The sequence below is a fragment of the Hippocampus comes genome, unplaced genomic scaffold, assembly GCF_001891065.2.
Source record: "Hippocampus comes isolate QL1 unplaced genomic scaffold, H_comes_QL1_v1.1 scaffold39, whole genome shotgun sequence".
Taxonomy (NCBI): domain Eukaryota; kingdom Metazoa; phylum Chordata; class Actinopteri; order Syngnathiformes; family Syngnathidae; genus Hippocampus; species Hippocampus comes.
In genome coordinates this window covers 3,351,266-3,371,615 of record NW_017842054.1, presented here as the reverse complement: position 1 = coordinate 3,371,615, position 20,350 = coordinate 3,351,266, and the positions used below count along the sequence as shown (strand labels likewise).

Sequence of the window (20,350 nt, the reverse complement as noted above, 5' to 3'; positions counted from 1 at the left end):
CGCCCCCACCATCTTTGTCATGCTGAGAAATGTGTAGGCGGTTGCACAATGAGGCAGTTGAGTTCTGCAGACTCATGCACAAGTAGACCAAAAAAAAAAAAAAGTCTTTCCGAGTCCACTTTCTTTCTTTTTTTTTTTTTTTTTTTCTGAGAATGTCTTTGTGATAGCAGGGTGAAACGGGTACTGTTCGTGATCACTTTGGAGCACGGTGAAACATGACCTTGAGGTTGTACTATTTGAATAATTTGCCACGTTGGGAACGTGCAACAAGCGAGGTTAGGAATAGAAATGATGTAATCACTTAGTTAGATTTTACAGTGGCTATTGTAAGTACCGGTAACTTATTTTCTATTCCAGACGCATAGTGCAGAGGTAGGGAACTCCGGTTCCTCGAGAGCCATATCCTGCCTGTTTTAGATCTCTCCCTACTCCAACACACCGAATTCAAATGATCAGGATCATTTCAGGCTTCTCCAGAGCTTGCTGATGACCCGATTGTTTGAATCAGGGTGCATTTGTGTGTAGGAGACAGGATATGGCTCTTGAGGAAGCGGAGTTCCCTAACCGTGGTGTCGTGCAACAACCATTGTTTGAAAATAGCTCTGGATCTTCACCGTGCCTAGCTGTCACATCACGGGCAGAGAAACTCACTGACTTCTGTGGTGCAGTTTTGTTTTTGTTTTTTTAATCCAAATCAGATCTCCGCCAGCAGCCCAGATCGTATTTTTGTGTACTACTTGTCAGCATCACACTTCCATAGCAACTCTCACGCTTAACCCTACACTCGCTCCGTTTGTGTTTGGCTTCGATAGTCATCAATGCTGGGATGAGGAAGGTCTTCCTGCAGGCCAACGATCAGCAGGACCTGGTGGACTGGGTCAACGCACTCAATAAAGCCACCAAGATCACGGTGAGGCGAACAAAGACGACCGCGTGACGCGCGCTTCCTTTCTTTTGACTTCGGATGAACCGCTCTTCTTTTCTGTCGAGTCACTTGAAGAAGGAAATGCGCTTTATTTCTCGAGGGGACTGAGATGATGAAAGTCGATGTGAGTGAGCGCGACTAACAGGATGCTGTGTAGTTGTTAACTGGTGTCCAGGGATAAAAGGCTGCTTGGCGTCTTTGCCGTGCCGTGATGCCTTGACATCCCGGCACAATCATAATAAAGTGCTGCGTCAGTCTCTGTGCGCAGATGTTGGTTTGCACAATTTGTTTGAACTTTGAATTTTTCACGCAAGGAAAAGAGTGTTTTCCCATCATTTGGCCTGCGTCTGCGTTTTCCTCAGGTTCCGAAAGCCTCCGATAGTCAGCAGAATTCCGAGAACCACAAGTCTTTGCTGGATGCCGTGGGACCCAAGAAACAAGTGTCCTATAAAACGGAGATCATAGGAGGAGTTCCCATTGTGACCCAGACGCAGGTAAACAAAAATTCATGCCGGTGTCAAAAAGGCAAACAGCTTTTGCCTGAAAACATTGAGTCAACGTTTTATGAACAAAACAATGAGTCACTTTTTGTTTAGGGCTTATTTTTAATAGCTAGCGGAGCAATAGATGAAACTAATATGACAGTAAAGCGCAGGCCCAAATGCGTGTCTCAAAACTTTTGAAAAATCCTGACGTCAGGGGGCAATGCTATTCCACTCCAGTCCTGTAGGTGGCATGAATGAGGGTCATTTAATTGTTTTTGCTCAACTATGGAAGGAGGAAAAAAAACATGCAAGGCAATTTTTTTTTTTAATTGTCCAGTCCCATAGATGGAAATAATGTGATCATTAAATTGAATTGAGACAGTGCTAAGGTAAGCCACTTCTTGGGCTATCTTACTGCATTCCAGTCCCGCGAGTGACATTGTCCATCACAAAAAGTTGCAACTTTGCGATCGTCCTGATTTGAATGGGTAACACTTCTGCTTCACACCTCTGAGGTTCCGCGTTCGATTCTCGGCCCTGGAGTTCCTGTGTGGTATTCTCGGCATTGACATAAGGTCCATGGAAGTCAGCTGGGCGAGGCTCCAGCTCGGCTGTGACCGGAAAAAAGAGCCAATGTCCTTCACATCATTTTTTTGCACAAGCTCACCCAGTCATCCTCAACCTTTCCAGCATGAAGGCGGCGACGGGGCAGAGCGAGCGGAACGCGAGGCCATGCACCGCTCGCACAGCCAGCTGCCCTACTTCCTGGGCAGGCCGACCCAGGACCACACGGTCATCAAGTCGGGCTACTGCGTCAAGCAAGGCGCCGTGGTGAGCTTCTGCCAATCCCTTCAACACAGAATCAACAGTTCAACACAGTAATCATATCGCAGTGGCAATTAATCTAAATTGAAGGATGATTTTGATTTGGGCTCCTCATGATGAAAAAAAAAAACGGATCAATAAAAAAACGATGACGTTGCCAATCCGCACGGTGTGTGTTTGCAAGTTCCTGCAACCGTGTCACTTGCGGCCAACCTAAGATACGTATTAGGGCTGCTGGACAGTACGTTTCATATCTTGATATTCATGCCAGATATTTCGATAATGATATTGCTATGGGTTCAGGGAAAAGGAAGCATTATTTTTATTATTTTATCAAAACAGCACACATGAATGCACTTAACGCAAAAACACACACACACACACACACACACACACACACACACACACACATTTTTGGGGGGGAATTGATTGATTTTTGCCCAATTGAATGTGCTCCAAATGAAATGTCTGTTGAGTACATATCGTGTAAAGCAACTCGGCAACAGCAATGTTGATATCTAACCTCCACATTTTTTTCCTTCCCCAGATGAGGAACTGGAAACGGCGATATTTTCTCCTGGAGGAAAACTCCATGAGCTACTTCAAGTCCGATCTGGTAAATTGGCTCTTGAGTTACAACCAGCTCTTTAGGAATCTTGTGGGCTTTTTTTTTGTTTTTTTTTTTCTAAATCTGTGACACTTGCGGATAAGAATCAGCTCTGCAGTTGCGAGGGCAGGCAAAAAAAACGGCGAGCACATCGCGCCGTGTCCTGGCATGTTTTATCTGCAGTCAGAGGAATTTCATCGGCCTCCCTTCACATGTCCTGTCATGCCTCGCGCCCCTGCGGCCTTCGGTCCTCCCTTGTCAGTTGAAGTCGCTCACGCGCGCGCGCACACACGCGCGCACAGTCATTGTGATGAGATAACAGCAGGCCCCGAGGACACAGACTCCGTGTCTGCTGCAAGACGGGCTCATTATCGGCTCAAGATTTCAGAACAATGTGCTCGAATAAATGAAAGCGTTCATCGCGTCTTACCGTTCTCCCACCGGCAGGAAAAAGAACCGCTGAGGATGATCCCGCTGAAGGAAGTTCACAAAGTGCAGGAGTGCAAACAGAGGTACGGAACAAGCGAAGTTCTTCGCCGTCTGGTTTGAGAGACGGTAAAAAATGTGACGGCGTGACCTGTCCTTTTGGGTTCCAGTGACATCATGATGCGTGACAATTTGTTTGAGGTCGTCACCACGTCCAGGACGTTTTACATCCAGGTAACTTCTATCACAGACTGAAATGAATAATTGTCCGTGCACCCATGCCCCTCTCAGTCTCGCAACGTAGCTGCAAAGTTTTGACCGCACGCTGATTCATTTGTGAAAGTTAAAACTCGACTCAACTTGCTCTCCCAGGCCGACAGTCCAGAGGAGATGCACAGCTGGATCAAGGCCGTTTCGGGGGCTATCGTGGCCCAGCGTGGACCCGGGAGGTCTGCCGCCACAGTACGTGCCACTCACTCCGCAGAACATCACGAGTAGTTTTTACTTTGAAGAGACGCCAAACGCGCCATCGACTGCACAACTACGGCCTCCGTGAAATCAGAAGCCTCGTTTCCAATACGCGGTTGTGTTCAGCTCAGCTTGCCCGCGGTGCCATTTGATGGCTTCCGAACGAGCGGGATATCAAAACTGCCCCAAATTACAACCTTTGCGATTTGGAAATTGCACCGGACAACACTGTGGTGTCTACTTGAGGTTGATTGACTAATTTCGGGGTGTCCAAAATCTGTCCTTCAAGCGCCCGCTGTTCCTGCCTGTTTTCCATCTTCTCCCTGCTCCGACATACCTCATTCAAATGATCAGAAATGTGATCAAGCTTCTGGTATTAGGTGGCCAAAAGAAGCACTAGTGGGGGGAAAAAAACATAACCAGGAAGACGCAGCTGTTACACTCGTGCGCTGAATTGTCTTACGATTGAGGGAGGAGAAAAAAAGAAAAGCATACCAGGGCATAGAACTTGATCTGGAAACCAGGCTGCTGCTCCTCTGCTAACACGACTCTTTCGAAAGAGCAGGGTGAATGGCCGTCAGCTCAGGCTGTGACGGGAACATGCCAATAGGTGAGTTTTCCCAGCCCAAAGTTGCCAGGTTCCAAAATTTGGAAGTAGGTAAGCGACGCAAAATTGGCAAGGGTCTCGTCGGACGCTATAAAGCCGAATAGTGCCGCCAGATTATAGAAAAAGGGGGCTTTCATGCCGTTGTATTGTGCATGCAGTGGATGTTAATGGCTTGTGACTGACCCCCCCCCCCCAGACGTGTCTCACCGCATGCCACATGACTTCAAACTTAAATAATCAAGAGAGTCCGGATGGAGCCTCGCGTCACTCGCAAGGGAAAACGCTGGCTCCATTTTGTCTTTTTGTTTGGACACGTGTGCCCGACGCGGTGACACAGCTGTTCCCTCCCCCGGCCACCTGTTGTGTTCCTGTCTGTCTCTCTCTCTCTCTCTCTCTCTCGCATCTTTTTCGTCCCCCGTCCTCCCTCTCTCTCCTCGGGCAAGACAGCCCATCTGCTCTAACCCTGCTTTGCGCTATGTTGTTGCAGATGCGGCAGGCCAGACGGCTGTCGAACCCCTGTATACAGAGGTATACGTCTCGAATTGGGGAGTGCAGCAGCACGTACGTCAGCTCGTCTTTAAAAAAAGCAAAAACAAAACAAACCAAAACAACCCACCCCTTCCTTTTGAAGCAACACCTTTTGGTTTTTACTGTTAACGCTGTTTTCTACTCACTGGCCGGCCCCGCCTCCTCGAGCGGCTCAGATCTCATCACGACGCTTCTGACGCTCCCCCCCCCCTTTTTTTCCTCCACCCCCTCCCTTCCCCACTTCTCAATAAACCCGACCACACCCTGAATATGGCTGATAACCCATCGAGAGCTCCCGTTCTTCCCTTCACGCCCTCCCGCTGCCTCTTTCATGCTCCTCGCTAGACGTTTGGTCACGTAGGCTTGCCGGCTGGAGTTGACTCGGCCGCAAGCGTGGCGCACGTGCAGCCGAAGAAGGCAATAAATGATCTAACCCCCCCCCCCGATCATTCTGCCTTCCTCCCGCCTCTTTTGACTTGCCATGATCAGTTGAAAAAGAATGCAAACACACACCAGTGCACACTTGCTACATGAACGTTGTTTCCTCCTGTTCTCCGTGCGTCTTTCACATCCTCTCTCTCTCTTTCTCTCTTTCCCCGCCCTCCTTCGTTGCCTTCTATTTCTCTCTGCAGCCTGCTGCAGCTGTGCACCTGTCTTAGATGTGTGACTTCCTGCTTGTGTCTCCTCCTCCCTCCCGTCCGAAGCCTGTATGTCTTTTTCCTCCCACCCATCTTTTTTTTTTTTTTTCCCCCCGTAAACGCACCAGTACCGTTTCTGTCGTTGCGCCCCCGCGCCTGCCTAGCGCTAATTGTGTTCGTAACATCCCACGTGTACTGTACATGTTTCATTTGTGCCCAGGGGATCCTTGGTTAATGGCGGTCGCCACATTTTCGAGGTTAATACGTCAAGGAGGCCTGCGCGGTTACTGCCGTCCTTCATGTTTTTAATTTTCCAGTCGCGGAGGATTAGCCCACGAATAGCCGGAATTTGCGAAAAATTGACACCCACTCAAATGCATTGTGGAGTGGAGGGGGGGGATTGTCCCAAAAATGCTAAGAAACATTTGATTGAATGTTTGGAAAATAGAAAAGGAGAGGGGATAATACGGCACTAGTCTCGATTCGTGGTAGACTAGTACGTGCAGTTTTGGGTTCCCAACTCTGCTCCATCATAAACCGAGGACCCCCATGAAAATACAAAACGGCGGCAAAACTTAACCTCGAGGTACTACGAGTCTGTAGAACTTCCAAAGTAGAGTCGAATTCATTCTGTGATGCCGATTGACTTCCAACGTCTTCTATTTTCCGACATGAAATAAATAAAAAAATCAATTGAATTCTGAGCTCAAGCTCGCCCGCATAAACTGCACCATAAAAAAATCAATTGAATTCTGAGCTCAAGCTCGCCATCACAAATCCCGCATAAACTGCACCGTTTTGAAGTAACATTTTAACATTCCCTAATTGCCATCACAAAAAGTGAACGACTATGAAATATAACTCGAAATTGTAAAATGACTCACCATTTGGAACACGCCGGGCACATACTGTACGTAAGATGTCACAGATTTATGACACAGAAATGTTTTGGCTTGTTCGGCCATTTAAATTGGCGATTCTAAACCACTTTGGCTTGCACTCTTTGAAGCATTCACAACCACAACTTGAGCAATAATGCAAACGAGCTGCCGGCTTTATCACGGCGACTTTTCACATTTCATGAAAGAATCTATTTCTAAAATGTCGATTTACATCATCCATCACGTCCTTGATGGCGACAATGGTAACACTGGAGCGACGTATCTTCACGGCATGATTGGGAATTTTTGACGTTTTGCACTCTTCCCTCCAAAATGTTAGTCAGCCTCCAAATCCTGCACGAGCGCAGGATCCGCAGCGCGCGCGTATTGACATGTGACACTTTAGCGTTTGTGTAAGCAGCATTTTGGCCAGACGCCCACCGCCGTCGCCTGCCTCCGGCGTCTGACCCGTGTGCTGTGTGTTTCCAGAGACTGAAATCTGAGAGCGACAAGCTGCTGAGCACCGATGCCTCCTAAGGCTTTCTCCTCCTCCTCCTTCTCCTTCTTCTACTTCCACCTCAGCAACATGTCCCGACTACCAAACTAAAAACCCCGCTGACTCTCCACTCCTCCCGCTACCTCTTCTTCTTCTGCTACTACAACTTGTGCTACTTCCGCCATCTTCACTCTAACAATGCTACCGTCCTCCAGCCTGCCAGCACCAACACTGCTAAAGCCTCATCCAAGCCTCAAAAGAAGGCTGGTCTCATTTTTCTAACACCTTTTTATTCGTATTAACCTCCAGGACACGGTTTCTTCTTTTATTGATTTTGAAATCTGTTTTGATTGTGTTCTGCAGGAGCACAGCGGCCGCTCCACATTCTACCGCAGCCCCACGGGCCCCCCCATCCCTCGCTCGCCCGTATCCGCCGCGCCACCCCGCCAGCCAGATTGGGGCGATGCCGGCGGCGTCGCGTGCGGCCCACGCTCGCAGCCTGGCGTGGGACAGCGAGCACTTCATGAGCCTGCTGCCCCAACCCGCTCGCAGTCGCACCCCGGCCCGCCTCTCCCTGCAGGAGACCCGCCTGGCCAAGTGAGCCCGTGCGCCGAGGAGTCGCCGTGGCGCCGGCGGAGCGCCCTGGAGCCGCACGTGCCCGAGCCGCCCTTGGACCTGGACGACGCCGACCTGCCGGTGAGCGAGGTCTGACCAAGGAGTTTTAAAACGCCAAACGGCCCGACGCGACGAGGAAGCTTTTCCGTGGACACGAGGCGGCCGTCGCTGAACTTAAAAGCTCCTCCCTGACCGGTGCTGTCGGTGCTAACGCACACACGCAAAAGTCGGGTCATCCTCTGAACTCGTGTGCCAAAGATGACCCGGTATTTCATCTACAGTCCACCTGCTCATCTATTAACTGTGGCGTATTTATGTGACAAGCTAAATGACTCATGGGCACTTTTCGCTGTGACATCAGACCACTTCAGCGCAGTCATTTCCTGGACTTACCTTCATATCTGCTACGTATATTCACTAAGGGTGTCATAATGAAGAGCTAAAAAAAAAAAAAAAAAAATTGAGCGAAAAGAAGCGTGAGACGGGCTGAAGAAAAAAAAAATACACCAGCCGAGATGCTAAAATGCTAATGTAAGCAGACCGGTGAGCAATCATTTTTATTTGTATAGCTCGTTTCATGTACGAGACATTTCAAAGTGCTTCACATCAAACATTAAAAGCATTACAGAAAGAGAAAAGAAATATTAAGACGTGACTAAAGTCATCGAAAAACATGAAAGTCATTAAAATCAAGCATCAGTCTCGATAAATTTTTAAAATGGCGTACAAATGAGGATCAAAACGAGACGAGGGAAAAAAAAGAGAATTCTGCAGTAAATAAGCTCTGCTTTAAATGAACTGACGTAAAACTCATTTTCGGAGAACCTGCCGTTTTGGCTGATTAGAATACCTTATCGTATAGAATCACCCCAAAAAAGAAAATTTATTATCGCAGCAGTGTGGAAAGAATACGGCCTGCTAATTTTTTTAAAAAGAAATCTTTTTTTTTTTTATCTGGCGTACCGAGCATTTATGATGCTATATTTATTGGATTAATTTAGTCTAAAATTGGTTTTGTTGATTTCAAAAAAATAAAAATAATTTATAGAATTTCATAATTGATGAATTGATCCATTTTACATCTACCGGTACTTTTATTTGAGTAAATAACTGCATAATACGTTACAGTTGAATTCATTCTACAAACCCAGTTCCAATGAATTTGGGACGTTGTGTTGAGCACAGAAACAGAATACAATGATTTGCCAATCATGTTCCCCCAAAACTTCATTGAATACACCACAAAGACAAGATATGTAACCTTCAAACTGACCATTTTTTTTGGAACGTGTTGTAGCCATAAAGTTCGAAGGTAATGATTATTCACTCAAAACAAAGTTGATCAGTTTGAACATGAAATATCTAGTAGTGTGTAGTGTAGTGCATTCAATGAAAGAAAGGTCCCAACTTTGTTGGAATTGGGTTTTTAAATAAAATGTCAAAATGTGAACACTATTTTTGAAATCCACAAATTTTCATATTGCATATCCATACTTATTCTTTTTTTTACTTTACCTTTATCTACTGGATCCATTTTAAAAATCAACTGTAGCCAAGTTTGGTCATTCGCATTCATCGGACGGCGTACGGTCGACCCAAACTCAGCCCTATTCGCAATCTGGTCCACGAGCCTTCGTTAGCATTCCAACTGTGCCAGTAAACTGGAGCGTCAAAGTTAACAATTAAAGCGCTCATACTGTACCCAAAAGCGGCACTGTACATCAGATCGTGGTAGTTTCACTTACGTCCTGTCGGTGTCAGTAGAATGCACGTAGAAAACTATTGTCGACTGTTAAAACCAATCAAGATGACAATTTCAGCCGTCCGAATCGGAATGCTAATGCTAAACACGCTTTGTTGTCACAAGTAACAGATTCAAACTCACTCACGTTGTGTCTTCATTAAGTTTGTTAGCATCTCCTGACATTAGCGAATACAGGTAGCAGAAGCAAATATCGCTCAGGGGGGAGGATCCAAAGTGGTCCGGCAGCATTGTGGAGGAAAAAAAAAGCTCTTATTGTCTTTAAGGATTTCGAAGCTGCGTTTAGCTTCGACCATTAAGTGCCAAGAATAAAAAGGGAGCATTTAGGGATCCCAAAAAACAAAAAAAAGGACTGAACATGTTGTCTCTCTGAATATAAATAAGCTGAGTGCTTCTTACACTCTCTCAACACTGGATTGAACCTGTTGTTGTTTTTGTTTGTTTGTTTGTTTGTTTGTTTATGTCACTCTCAATCTTGCTGTTTTGATTCGTCACACATAGATTCCAGACAGTTTTAGGACTACCTGCAACTAACTATGCCTAATAGGATAAATGCTTAAGTCATTTTTGAGTGTTTTTGCAAAACATCAAAAACACAACAAATTCACACTTGCTGGATTTGCATGATGTACGTCACTGAAAATCTGGACAGACTTAACGAAAAAAAAAACAATCTTTTTTTTTTTTTTTTTTTTTTTTTTTTTAAGAAATCACATAGCTATTTTGTATTGATAGTCTTACATTCTGATAAAAATGACTTAGGCTAAGACGCTATTAGGTTAACAATATTGACACGTGTGTTGATGCTAAATGTGTGTGCTTGTGTGTGTTGCTGCAGCTGTATTTGATTTTCTCAAGTTTGAAGACAAATATTTCGTCAAGATCAATTAGCCTCACTGCTAACACTAGCACACCAGTCTGAGGCACTGCGAGTTTTTGTTCCTCGTCGTTGTGCTGTATTCTTTTTTTTTTTTTTAAGTGTTTTAAACAACAGGGATGGGCAAAATAATTGATCAGTTGTGCAGTGTTGTTGTTTAATCACGTCATCAAGCCATGGAGAAAAACGGGAGTGCTCAGTTCTTGTTTTATTCTTAGCTAGCTTGCTATGCTGCCTAAAGAAGCACAATACATTGATTAATTGCCCATTTCTCGAATATGTTCATCCAGAGCCGCTCTGTGTGCGCGTGCGTGTGTTTTTAGATTAAAGTGGTGTGATTTATTTTCTGTTTCTTTTTATACATACGTATATATACACGGTATAGTACATGTTGGCTTCTTTGTTTCATTGGCAATGTGATAACTGTAGCAGAAGCTCTCTCCACTCCGAGTCCAAGATACAATAATCACCGTTCAAACTTGATTCCTTTCACACCCCGAGATATTTTAGCCTCTATTCCAGTCAGGTGTCATTGCTTTGGATTCTTTCTATTTATTATGTGGATGAAATAAACACATTTATTCGGTGTGCTGTCCATCATGTGGTTGTGGTGAGCAAGAGTGCCACTCTACTGGACTCCCGCTGCCCTCTTGTGGTGGGACAACAACCTTCACTGAAATGCACTTCCCGCCACCTCCATTTTAAAACGTACAGTATGTTCAAAACATGTTTATTTGTTTTTTTAGATATGTTTTAGATGCAGACTTCTCTATGGTATCACCTAGAATTAATCTATAGAGTTACGTTCATATTTTATGGTGGTTGTATACGTTGTATTGGAACGCATAAAATCTCTATGAGATGTCTTCAAAATGTGTGATAAGTGTAATTTGATTGGGTATCGTTCGTTTCACTTAATCTCCTTCGTGGCAGCACACTGGACTAGTGGTTGGCTTTCATGCCTCACATTTCAGGTTCAGAGTTTGCATGTGGGCTACAGTGGGTTTCCTTCCACATCGCCCAAAAGCTGACATTTCGGAAACGCAATTCAGGCACGATGTACGTGCTGTATCACAAATTATATATTTCAAATCCGAACCACTAACTGCAAGGTTTCCCTTCTATGTAATATTCCTGGGGTGGAACGCAGCATCCCCGGCCGGCCTTCTCTGCCACACCTTTGTGCACTCCTGAAAGGATTCTTCAACAGCTCAGTTGTCACCACCATCTTGAGGTCATGAGAATGGCTCCCCTTGGCGATGTTGGGGTTGTTTTTCAGATCTTCAGGGTTCTGCGCAGGTGTGTTGTCATGGTGAAGCAGCCTTCAAGTTGCCCATTCACAATTCTTACCTCTTCTCGTGCACTGAACGAGACGAGATCCCTTTCGAGACGTGTTGGGTAATCGTCTGGCCCAAATTGAAGTCGAAAAATGGTAGTTTGTCATTTGGATATAAAATATCTGTTGTTTTTGTGACAAGAGTCCTGGAACATTTATGACGTACCTCGTCTGCTTTTTAAAAGGTGGCGACCCAACGTCAGCTGGGATAAGCTCCAGCTCAGATGGATGAACACCACCTCCCTCCACATGTTCATTGATCAGCATCAAACCCCCCATCCCCGCGCATTAATTTCTGTTCTCACTGCAGGTTTCATGTGGATGCCGAAGACACTCGCGCGTGGCTTCACGCATGGATTAATTAAAGCCCTGCGTGCCGTTTTAGACCAGGAGACATCAGGAGGCGCCATCCCTGCCTTGGCCTCGGGTGTTGCTTACATTTTGCACGGTTGAGGTCCTTTTCATCCGCCTGCCTCGTCTGCTCGCCATTTGCGGTCCCGCTGACGTCTCTCTCAAATGAGTGAGTTCTCAACTTCTAATGACTTCAAGTAAGATAATTCATGTTTTCAACACAATTAGATACACATGCGCCACCAGAGATTAATTTTGCTCACTTACGAGCAACCTCGCCCAGGACATAAAAATTTGCCCAAGTCATTGTACCCTGCTTTCAAAACAAAAGTGACTAGTGACTTTTTTTTGTCGTGTTATTGGGGATTTCAAAAGACTCAGAGACGCCCTCCAGAGCAGATGTTCATCCCTCCGTGTCCAGACTGCAAATGAATGGCGCTTTTGTGAAGCCAAAATTGCCTCATTTAACCATGTTCTTCCAACACATCAGGATCGCTAGCCTCCTCTTCGAACAGGAAAGGGGAGAGGAGAAGCGGCAGTAAAACAGGCCAAGATGTCAAGGACTAAAGAAGGGCAAAAGACTAATTGCAAACTAAGTGTTGCTCACCCCAATGCAAGAGGGTATAAATAAGTTATAAGTCAAGATTTAAACATTTCTAAAAAGCGAGTTGCTCTAATATGCGCTGGGCATCCGACATAAGGCTAGGAATCAAACATATGGTACCCCTAAGTCAGGAACATTGGAAGGTGTTACGTGTGTTCTTTCATATTTTATAAGTAATCAAAATAAGAATTAGAAATCACATCTCAGGTGGATCGGAACCCCGATGGTAATTTGTCCATCCAACAAAACTCAATGCAGCTCTGCTTACCTTTTAACTTCGACATGATGATGTTTCGGCCGTCACTTAAAAGTGGCTCTGGATCTTTGACCCAGTCTAGGTGCCAGGACATGGTTGCCAAAAATGACAAGGGGTACAAGAAAATATTATGGGGTCGGACATATTGTCAATCAAACAGAATTGTTTAAACACAACACAGAGGTCACTTTTACAAACTGTATGCCTTCTCCACATAATGAATGCCTTTTTTCATTCTTTTTTTTTTCCCCTCTTCCAACTGTTATGAATGAGTCAGCATTGGCACACATGCAAATTTTACAGCCAAATGAGGATCAAGCAGCTCAGGAAAGTGCAAGTCTAATTTACGGCTTCACCGAAAAGCACGGCACTGCGGCATGGTACTCGGATTAAGTCGCTCCATTTATTTCTCCCACAAGGGGCCGTAAAACAAGCGCAAGGAGTGATTTGATCACTTGACACACTTTTACCAGGCCTGATGTCCAGTAAACACCAAATGCAATCAATCTGGAGTCGTTTGGCGCCTCGTGGCACAATGCAACCCACTGTGGCTTGTGTCGTTGCTTTTTAATGGCTCACACGAGGCAGGGGAAAGTGTCGAGTTTAAGAGAAGAGACCCCGCGACAAAAAAGGGGTCTCAGTCCTTAGGTTTAACACGGTCATGCCTCCGTGTCCAAACAGGCCAAATAAAAATGGCAACTGCAAGATTGTACATTCAGAGGCCGTTTTATGAGGTACACCTGCAACGAGACAATTGCAGGCGGGAAGTCTTCTGGGTGCTGATTGTGTTTTCCTGGACACCTTTGATCAAATTTTTCAACGATGAATCTAAATCATTAGCATCCTTTACAAGAACCCCTATACCTGTATTTTGAAATCATATCACCTGATACTGATGCCTGCTCTCAGGACTCACCCATCCTAAATATACTATACATTAATGATCATGCCCAAAAATGCACATTGGAAAATGAACCTACAGCCGTTGCTTTCTGTAGGCATAAAAAGCAGGACTGAAGGGAAATAACATTTAATAATCGGAAAGTACTTCATGTTTTCGTTCTTTCAACTTCACCCAGCATCAAAGTACCTGTATATAATGTGCCACAGTCTAGTGGTAGACATTGGAATTACACATGACATAAACGAGCCCCGGAATCCACAATGGAGAGATTTTACCGTATCAGGTAAATGTTACACTGTTACAGATTCATATTTGGTGAAGCTTCCAGAGTTTTTTGTTAATACTGTTATCAGACAAGGGCATACAAAGCGAAATATATGTGAGCTTGCTGACAATGACAGGGTGGACATTGTCAGCAAATCGTATTATTTTAATGAGACACACCGTGGACCATGCTGTGAGTGGGACGTGCCCAAATGACATTCATCCACTGAAAATGGGATAAAATATATTTTTTAAAAATGTGAGGACTCATTGTTTGTAAATGTTTGATGACGATAATTCATGATTCTGCTCCATTTTAATGATGACTGAGTGATTCTGATGAGGTCATCAAAGGCACTTTAGATGTTCAATTTGGTGCAGCTCCAAATTACACCGTTGGCCTTGGTGGCGGTTTGTGATGCTGTTCAAGAGTTTGGCTGGAATACGTCATGAAGGTTCAGCCAATCAGAACTCTTGCTGTGGCGCTCGAGAACGAGAGAGAGAGAGAGAGAGAGAGAGAGAGAGAGAGAGAGCGCGCATGGATGAGAGCCAGCGGAGCGTAAACTCAGCTGGAATTTCTTTTCTCTCTCCTCAGTCGTCCTCAGCTCTCAATCGGCAACACTGCAAGCGCAGCACACCAAACTGAAAAACAACCCCTCCCCCCAAAAAAAGTTTTCTCCTCCAGTCCAATCATGTTTTGGTGTCTGTGCGCCATCCTAGCTTTAGCGGCCGACGCGCAAAGTACCGGCCGCTTCGTGGTGGGCTGCCCGGCGCGCTGCGACAAGTCCATGTGCCCCCGACCTCCATCGTCCGACTGCCCGGCGGGACAGACCCTCGACGCGTGCCAGTGCTGCCCGGTGTGCGCGTCCGGCGAGGGCGAGGCGTGCAGCGGCAGCGGAAAACTCGGCGACCCCGTATGCGGAGAGGGCTTGGAGTGCTCCGTGTCCGGCGGAGTGGGCTACACGGCCACCGTGCGCCGGAGGAGTAAGACGGGAATTTGCGCGTGCAAAGCCGCCGAACCCGTTTGCGGCAGCGACGGAGTGTCCTACCGGAACATCTGCGAGCTGAAGAGGGTCAGCCGCCGGGCGCAGAAGCTCCAGCAGCCGCCGGTGATCTTCATTCAGCGAGGGGCCTGCGGGAAAGGTACACATGTCGCCAACCTAAGGCCCGCGGGCCTCATACGGCCCGCTCGGTCCTGGAGTCCGGTCTACCGAGCATTCAGATTTAACGGTTTAATGTATCTATTTTTATTGTAAACGAACAGATCGAAGCAAAAAAGGGTAGCATTGCTTTTTTAAAAATAGATTTTCACACATATATACATTAGAGTATTTGTGATGAGTTTTTGCACGTTTTAATTATATGCTCACATTTTGACAATGAGATCGCATTATAGTATCCTTAACTAAAATGAGGAAAAATGTGTTACCGGTACTTCATCGGTCGATTTAGTCTATTTGATAAAAAATCAAACCCAAAGCTCAAACCCAGTCAATGTAAAGTCGACAATTTTTCACTTTGTGCATTTCGTGTCATAATTGCCAAGTACACTTGCAAAATCTAATGAGATCCAGTACAAGCGACAAAAAAATGTGCAATTTTACCAAGATAAATAGATCAGCATTGTGGTCGACTGCCACCAGGCATGCTTCCATTTTATGTTTGCGCACATTTTCGTCCAAAACCAACGACAGCCTTTGTGCGTAATCTTTGTTGGCATGTGAATTGGAATCTAGCATAATCCTATCATAAATACTGCATTTCTTGCATCTGTGCTAGAATACCCTGGTGACATATGTCACAGTCACAGTTCAACAACAGCGAAGAAAATCACGCTTTGATGTCCCCGGAGTGACGTTCCGCCGTGTCATTTCCCTTCTTTAAAAATACACACAAAAGGCTGGCGAGCGTGACCTCATGAATGGACTCTGGTGGTTTGAAGTGGAGTCAGTGACACGCGGTGCCAGGTTGTCGTGGTTAGAACAACGAGCTCCTATTCTGTTGTGTTGCTGCACGTACTTCAAGTGCGCCCTTTCAACTTTTGACTTGGCGGATGAAGTCATAATGTAAAGCTCAACGCGGGCGCACTCACCACGCGGTGCTCATGTGGATTTCATCTACTTGATCAGAAACACGCCGGCTGCGAGAGAGTAAATTACCCGAGCAGACGGGAATGTTTTTCTATCTAAAATGGTGGACCTGCACTCCACGAGGATGTCATGCGAAAAGCATTTCACTCTAATCAGCGGAGCCCCAAACTCAAAGTTGGCTTACTCACGGACAGCGGAACCTCGGAGTTGGTCACGATATCCAGAAAGTCGATTTAAACCGCCTGCTCGAACCAAGGCTGCTCAACGTGTTGTATTTCATTCATAAAAATGAGAAGAGCAGGCATCAAACGCACCAAAGCATTGTTTTGATTTTTTTTTTCCTCCTAGTGCGGTACAGTCCTCTTTCTTGCAAATGAGCTGGCCTGCACTTTGCAGAGAAATGACGAACATCGGGTCAAAACTGCCTCCACGCGGATTTACACCCGTCATGCAATATGATCCCTCGAAATTGATACCAATTGCGTCCTTATTTCATTGAACCGTGTACTCATGATGGCTGCCGATACCAGGCACTGATACTGACATCCAAGGCTGACAGAACATTTCTCTATGTGAATTCCATCTTTTGATATCCTCTCATATGTCAATTAAGACATAATGTCTGTAAGTCGATGTATGTTCAATTTTAATGCTGACGTTAGATTAGTGTGTTGCTACTGAAACGTATCCGTTTAGTTGCTAACTCCAGCCAGGTGGCACAATGACTCGACACATTTATCTGCTTACATCAACTACGGATAATGGAATATTTTTATTATTCAAGCGCATGGATAAAATGATCACCGTACAGGCAAATGCACACGTACAGTTGAAATGTATTTTGTAATATTCAGCGCGACTTGCAGCAGGCTCTTTGTTTACTTACAGAGCATACTGTGAAAATCACACCGCTCATCTTGCCGGAATTAAGGTCGCTAGTCGCCTTAGCCGCTAGAGCCGCTAAATATAGCCACCAAATCGCTAAGTTGGCAGCGCTGGCAGTGAGTTTGTCAATTAGCTCCTCTCCATTCGCAGCCATGCAGTTAGAAGAAAACGATGCACGTCAGTTATCGCTAAATGGATAAAGAATTCATTAAATTCCGCTGGATTTGGTTTGTGTCCTTTCTAACGAACCTGTCGTGAATATTTAGGTTGGTCCGATCAAAAAAACAAAAAAAGGAGAGAGCGCAAAAAAAAAATTGGCGCATTTTGATTTTCGTGACGGCTCGATGGGCTTGGTTCCCTCACGGAAGACTACGATCGGGGTGGAAGGCAGTCTCCAAGTGCCCATTTCACAGATCTGTGATCTCCCTCGTGAAATTCACATCCGTGGAGGTCTGCATACCTGTTGCGTGATGATTTTTGAAAGTGATGAGGGGAGCCACTTTTATTGGCGGCCAATCAAGTCGGTTGTGTTAACGCCCACAACGGCGCAAAACACCTGTTTTTAAGTCTTTTAATGCTGACCATTAAAAAAAAAACCCAAAAAAACAAAAAGAGAGCATCTATTGAATGTCAGTCATTTTAGAGCATTCTGATTGATTTTTCAAGGCTCATAGAACATTTAGATTTTGGAAAATACAAAAAATACCAAATGAAAGATTCGAGTATTTTCTCTCATCGCAAAAAGAGTTTGTCTCTACCTCATATTAGACTTCTATCCACATATGAAAGAGGCCTGGGTTGGATTTGGGAAAACAAAAAACTCCATAATAATATGGAAACAATCTGATACATCACACCGGATTACAGTAAACAATCCGGGATTGATTGACCTGCAATATGACCATCGCCCTAGTGACAAAACAACCAAAGTACCATGTAATCACGTAACGGGATGCAAATGTTGACGTCAAGATTATTCGAGTGATCCCTGGAAAAATGTCTCCTCTGCAATCAAAAAGTTTGCGAGCCCCTCCACCAGAGCGCTTTCACATATTGCCGTGCTCGCGAAAGTGCACTGACATCGCTCGAGTCATCCCCGACTAGATGGATGAAGCAGGCGCACTTTGAATGGCGACCATCCAACACCTGTTGTCTCCCGCAGCGTCGAACCGAGCCAAGGCCAGTCAGTCGTCACTCTCCTTTCTGTCTCCGTCTCCTTCTCAAGCTCTGCCGCCGCCCTCAAACCGTAAATCACTCTCGGTGGTCACATGACGGAACGTCTGCCTTTGATTGGAAGCCACCGTCCCTCCTCGGGCAGACGGCGCAGAGGGAAAACGCAAAATTAGCAACCCGTCCTTTCGGGGAGGGGAGGAGGTTGACAGGCACATCAAAAAAGGCGTGCGGGCGCAGCGGTTCAAGCGGCCCGTCGTTTGTTTGTCGCGAGCGAGCGAGAAGAACGGCGACGGTCTCGCAGGCGAGCCTGCGGCGAGGGCTACTGGTTTTTTTTCTTTTTTGCGATGCTCTTGCAGCGAGAATTTCCACAGCTGCACTGAAACGTGGAACGTTTTGTTTGGCGACGGAAGAAAAACGCGGCCCGTCGCTGCTGCTCTTGGGAAGTTCATGTCGAAAGGAAGTTTTAAAGCAAATGAGCCCCCCCCCCCCCGACCCCCTCCCTGCTTTCCTCTCGCTATTAAGGTGCTCTGCAACGGGCCCACGTTTGGAAAAAAAAAATGCATGATCTCACTTTCTGTCCGGGTGTGCATGTAAAATCCTTAAAGTGTTGCTTCTGGCAGGATCACGCTTGCTCCGCCCCCCCGAGGATTACACTCGCTTTAAATTGGCCAACTTTGCTTTTATCCACATTTTAAATGCATTATGCGGAGACATGACGGTGATGTTGAGTGAGGAAACTGGGCAAGGGAGTGTTTCTCGGGGAGGGCGTTCCAAGTCCAGACGCTGCAAATATTTTCGACACAACGGCTGAGAAAATGCCAACGTGAGGAATTTGTTTTGGATCTTGCTGCGCGCGGAGGACGTACGTTCCCGCTAATCACAAACAGCGCTTTATGCGGAGCACATTTCACAGCTTGATGATGCCGCGCTGTGACCTCCGTGACTTCTTCCATCGCGTATCCCGCAGAAGCAAGATCTCTGTTCTCCGCTGCTTCTGTTTTAAGAGAAAACCTGCGGTGCCCATCATCCGTGTTTGAGTGGTCAAGGGTTGCTCCCTTTCGGCTTGGACTCTCCTGAAAATGAGTCACGGTGCACCAGAGGGGAGGGAGAGATGGATGGTTGGATGAGTAGATGGAAGTCAGGGAGATGAACGGTCGACGACTGGCTGGAAGAACGTGAAGACGGGTGACGGACGGCCGGACTGCAGTCTGTTGAACGGAGGGCGGACAGTAAACAAGAGGAAGCGAAAACGGACGGATTGATGAATGTGTGAATCGAGTCGAAGGGTGGACGGACGGAAGGACGGAGGGACAGAAAATGAAGAACGGGCGAAAGGACAGTCTGACGGATGGGTGGATTAAGGGATGAGGGCATAATGAAAGGAGGCATGAAAGATGTCAGGGTGAATTGAAGGATGGACGAAAAGAGGGAGGAGGGGGAAAAAAAAAGGACGGGTCAATTAAAAGACCGACGGACGAAGGGTGGATAATGAATGGGAGGAGGGAAAAAAATGGATGGATTGAAGGGCGGATGGATGGCGGCTGCACTGTCAAACCTAACGCGACATCTTACCGGAAAGAAAGACTAAAAGTCATCGGGTTCAAAATGCTGCTGCTGCCCAAGTGCTGACTAGAACTCCGAGACTTTCGCGTTGGCTCCCTTTCCCATCTCAAATTCCGAGCTTGTGCTGAATTAACTTCCTGGGGTGGGTGGATCAGTGAGTTCACTCAAACATATAATTGTGTCGTCAGGTGAGAGTGATTTTGCAATCATATAAAAAAAAAAACATTACTATTTTTGTTTAATTCTCATCCTTTCCCACAACCTCACCTCCGCGCTTTCAAGTGCGAGACTTCATGGGAGCCTTTGGACCCCAAATGATCTCCTTGGAGGAGCCCTAATGACTGATATTTGAAAATCAAAGCGCCAACGTCTTTGAGAGAGGAGCGCTGCTAAAAAGTGTCGAGCCGGTGCCGAGCGTAATTACCAGGTGGACCTCCAAACGTTTCCTGACTTGCCCGGCGCTGCGTGCGCAAATGAATGCTTGCTCGGTGGGCTGGCCTGGGGAAGGTAGCAGCCAACAACCTGTGTGTGTGTGTGTGTGTGTTTGTGTGTGTGTGTGTGTGTGTGTGTGTGTGTGTGTATGTGTGTGTGTGTGTGTGTGAGGGATTCTTGAAGAAATGTACAATATTTAAAACCAAGGTGGTGAGATAAGGCTGAAGGTGAAGGTTAAGAATGCCAGGGTTGTGTGTGCGTGCGTGTCAGCGTGTGGGTGGGTGGTGGTGGGTGTGTGTATACGTGTGTCTGCGCTTGTGTGTGTGTGTGTGTGTGTGTGTGTGTGTGTGTG

At 46.1% G+C, this 20,350-nt stretch overlaps 2 protein-coding genes across 9 annotated transcripts in view; both read left to right on the top strand.

Annotated features, from left to right (window-relative positions):
* The window catches only part of LOC109510103 (pleckstrin homology domain-containing family A member 1-like), a 23,291-nt gene extending 13,790 nt beyond the window's left edge, over positions 1 to 9,501 (top strand). The window contains exons 5-14 of one of the 8 annotated variants that reach the window (XM_019860182.1): positions 813 to 910; positions 1,288 to 1,419; positions 2,101 to 2,241; positions 2,783 to 2,851; positions 3,290 to 3,354; positions 3,439 to 3,502; positions 3,641 to 3,730; positions 4,831 to 4,904; positions 5,504 to 5,578; positions 7,250 to 7,603. In XM_019860182.1, the coding sequence (XP_019715741.1) occupies positions 813 to 910; positions 1,288 to 1,419; positions 2,101 to 2,241; positions 2,783 to 2,851; positions 3,290 to 3,354; positions 3,439 to 3,502; positions 3,641 to 3,730; positions 4,831 to 4,904; positions 5,504 to 5,578; positions 7,250 to 7,487 (1,046 nt within the window). In that variant the 3' untranslated portion in view covers positions 7,488 to 7,603. Of the gene's footprint in view, positions 1 to 812; positions 911 to 1,287; positions 1,420 to 2,100; positions 2,242 to 2,782; positions 2,852 to 3,289; positions 3,355 to 3,438; positions 3,503 to 3,640; positions 3,731 to 4,830; positions 4,905 to 5,503; positions 5,579 to 6,879; positions 7,149 to 7,249 lie in introns of those variants that run through there. The other 7 variants (XM_019860186.1, XM_019860185.1, XM_019860189.1 and 4 more) reach the window with 7 other exon arrangements.
* A 4,352-nt stretch (positions 9,502 to 13,853) lies between these two features.
* Positions 13,854 to 20,350, top strand: part of LOC109510102 (serine protease HTRA1A-like) — a 23,744-nt gene continuing 17,247 nt past the window's right edge. The window contains exon 1 of the mRNA XM_019860181.1: positions 13,854 to 14,998. Coding sequence (XP_019715740.1) covers positions 14,548 to 14,998 — 451 coding nt within the window. The 5' untranslated portion in view covers positions 13,854 to 14,547. The remainder of the gene's footprint in view (positions 14,999 to 20,350) is intronic.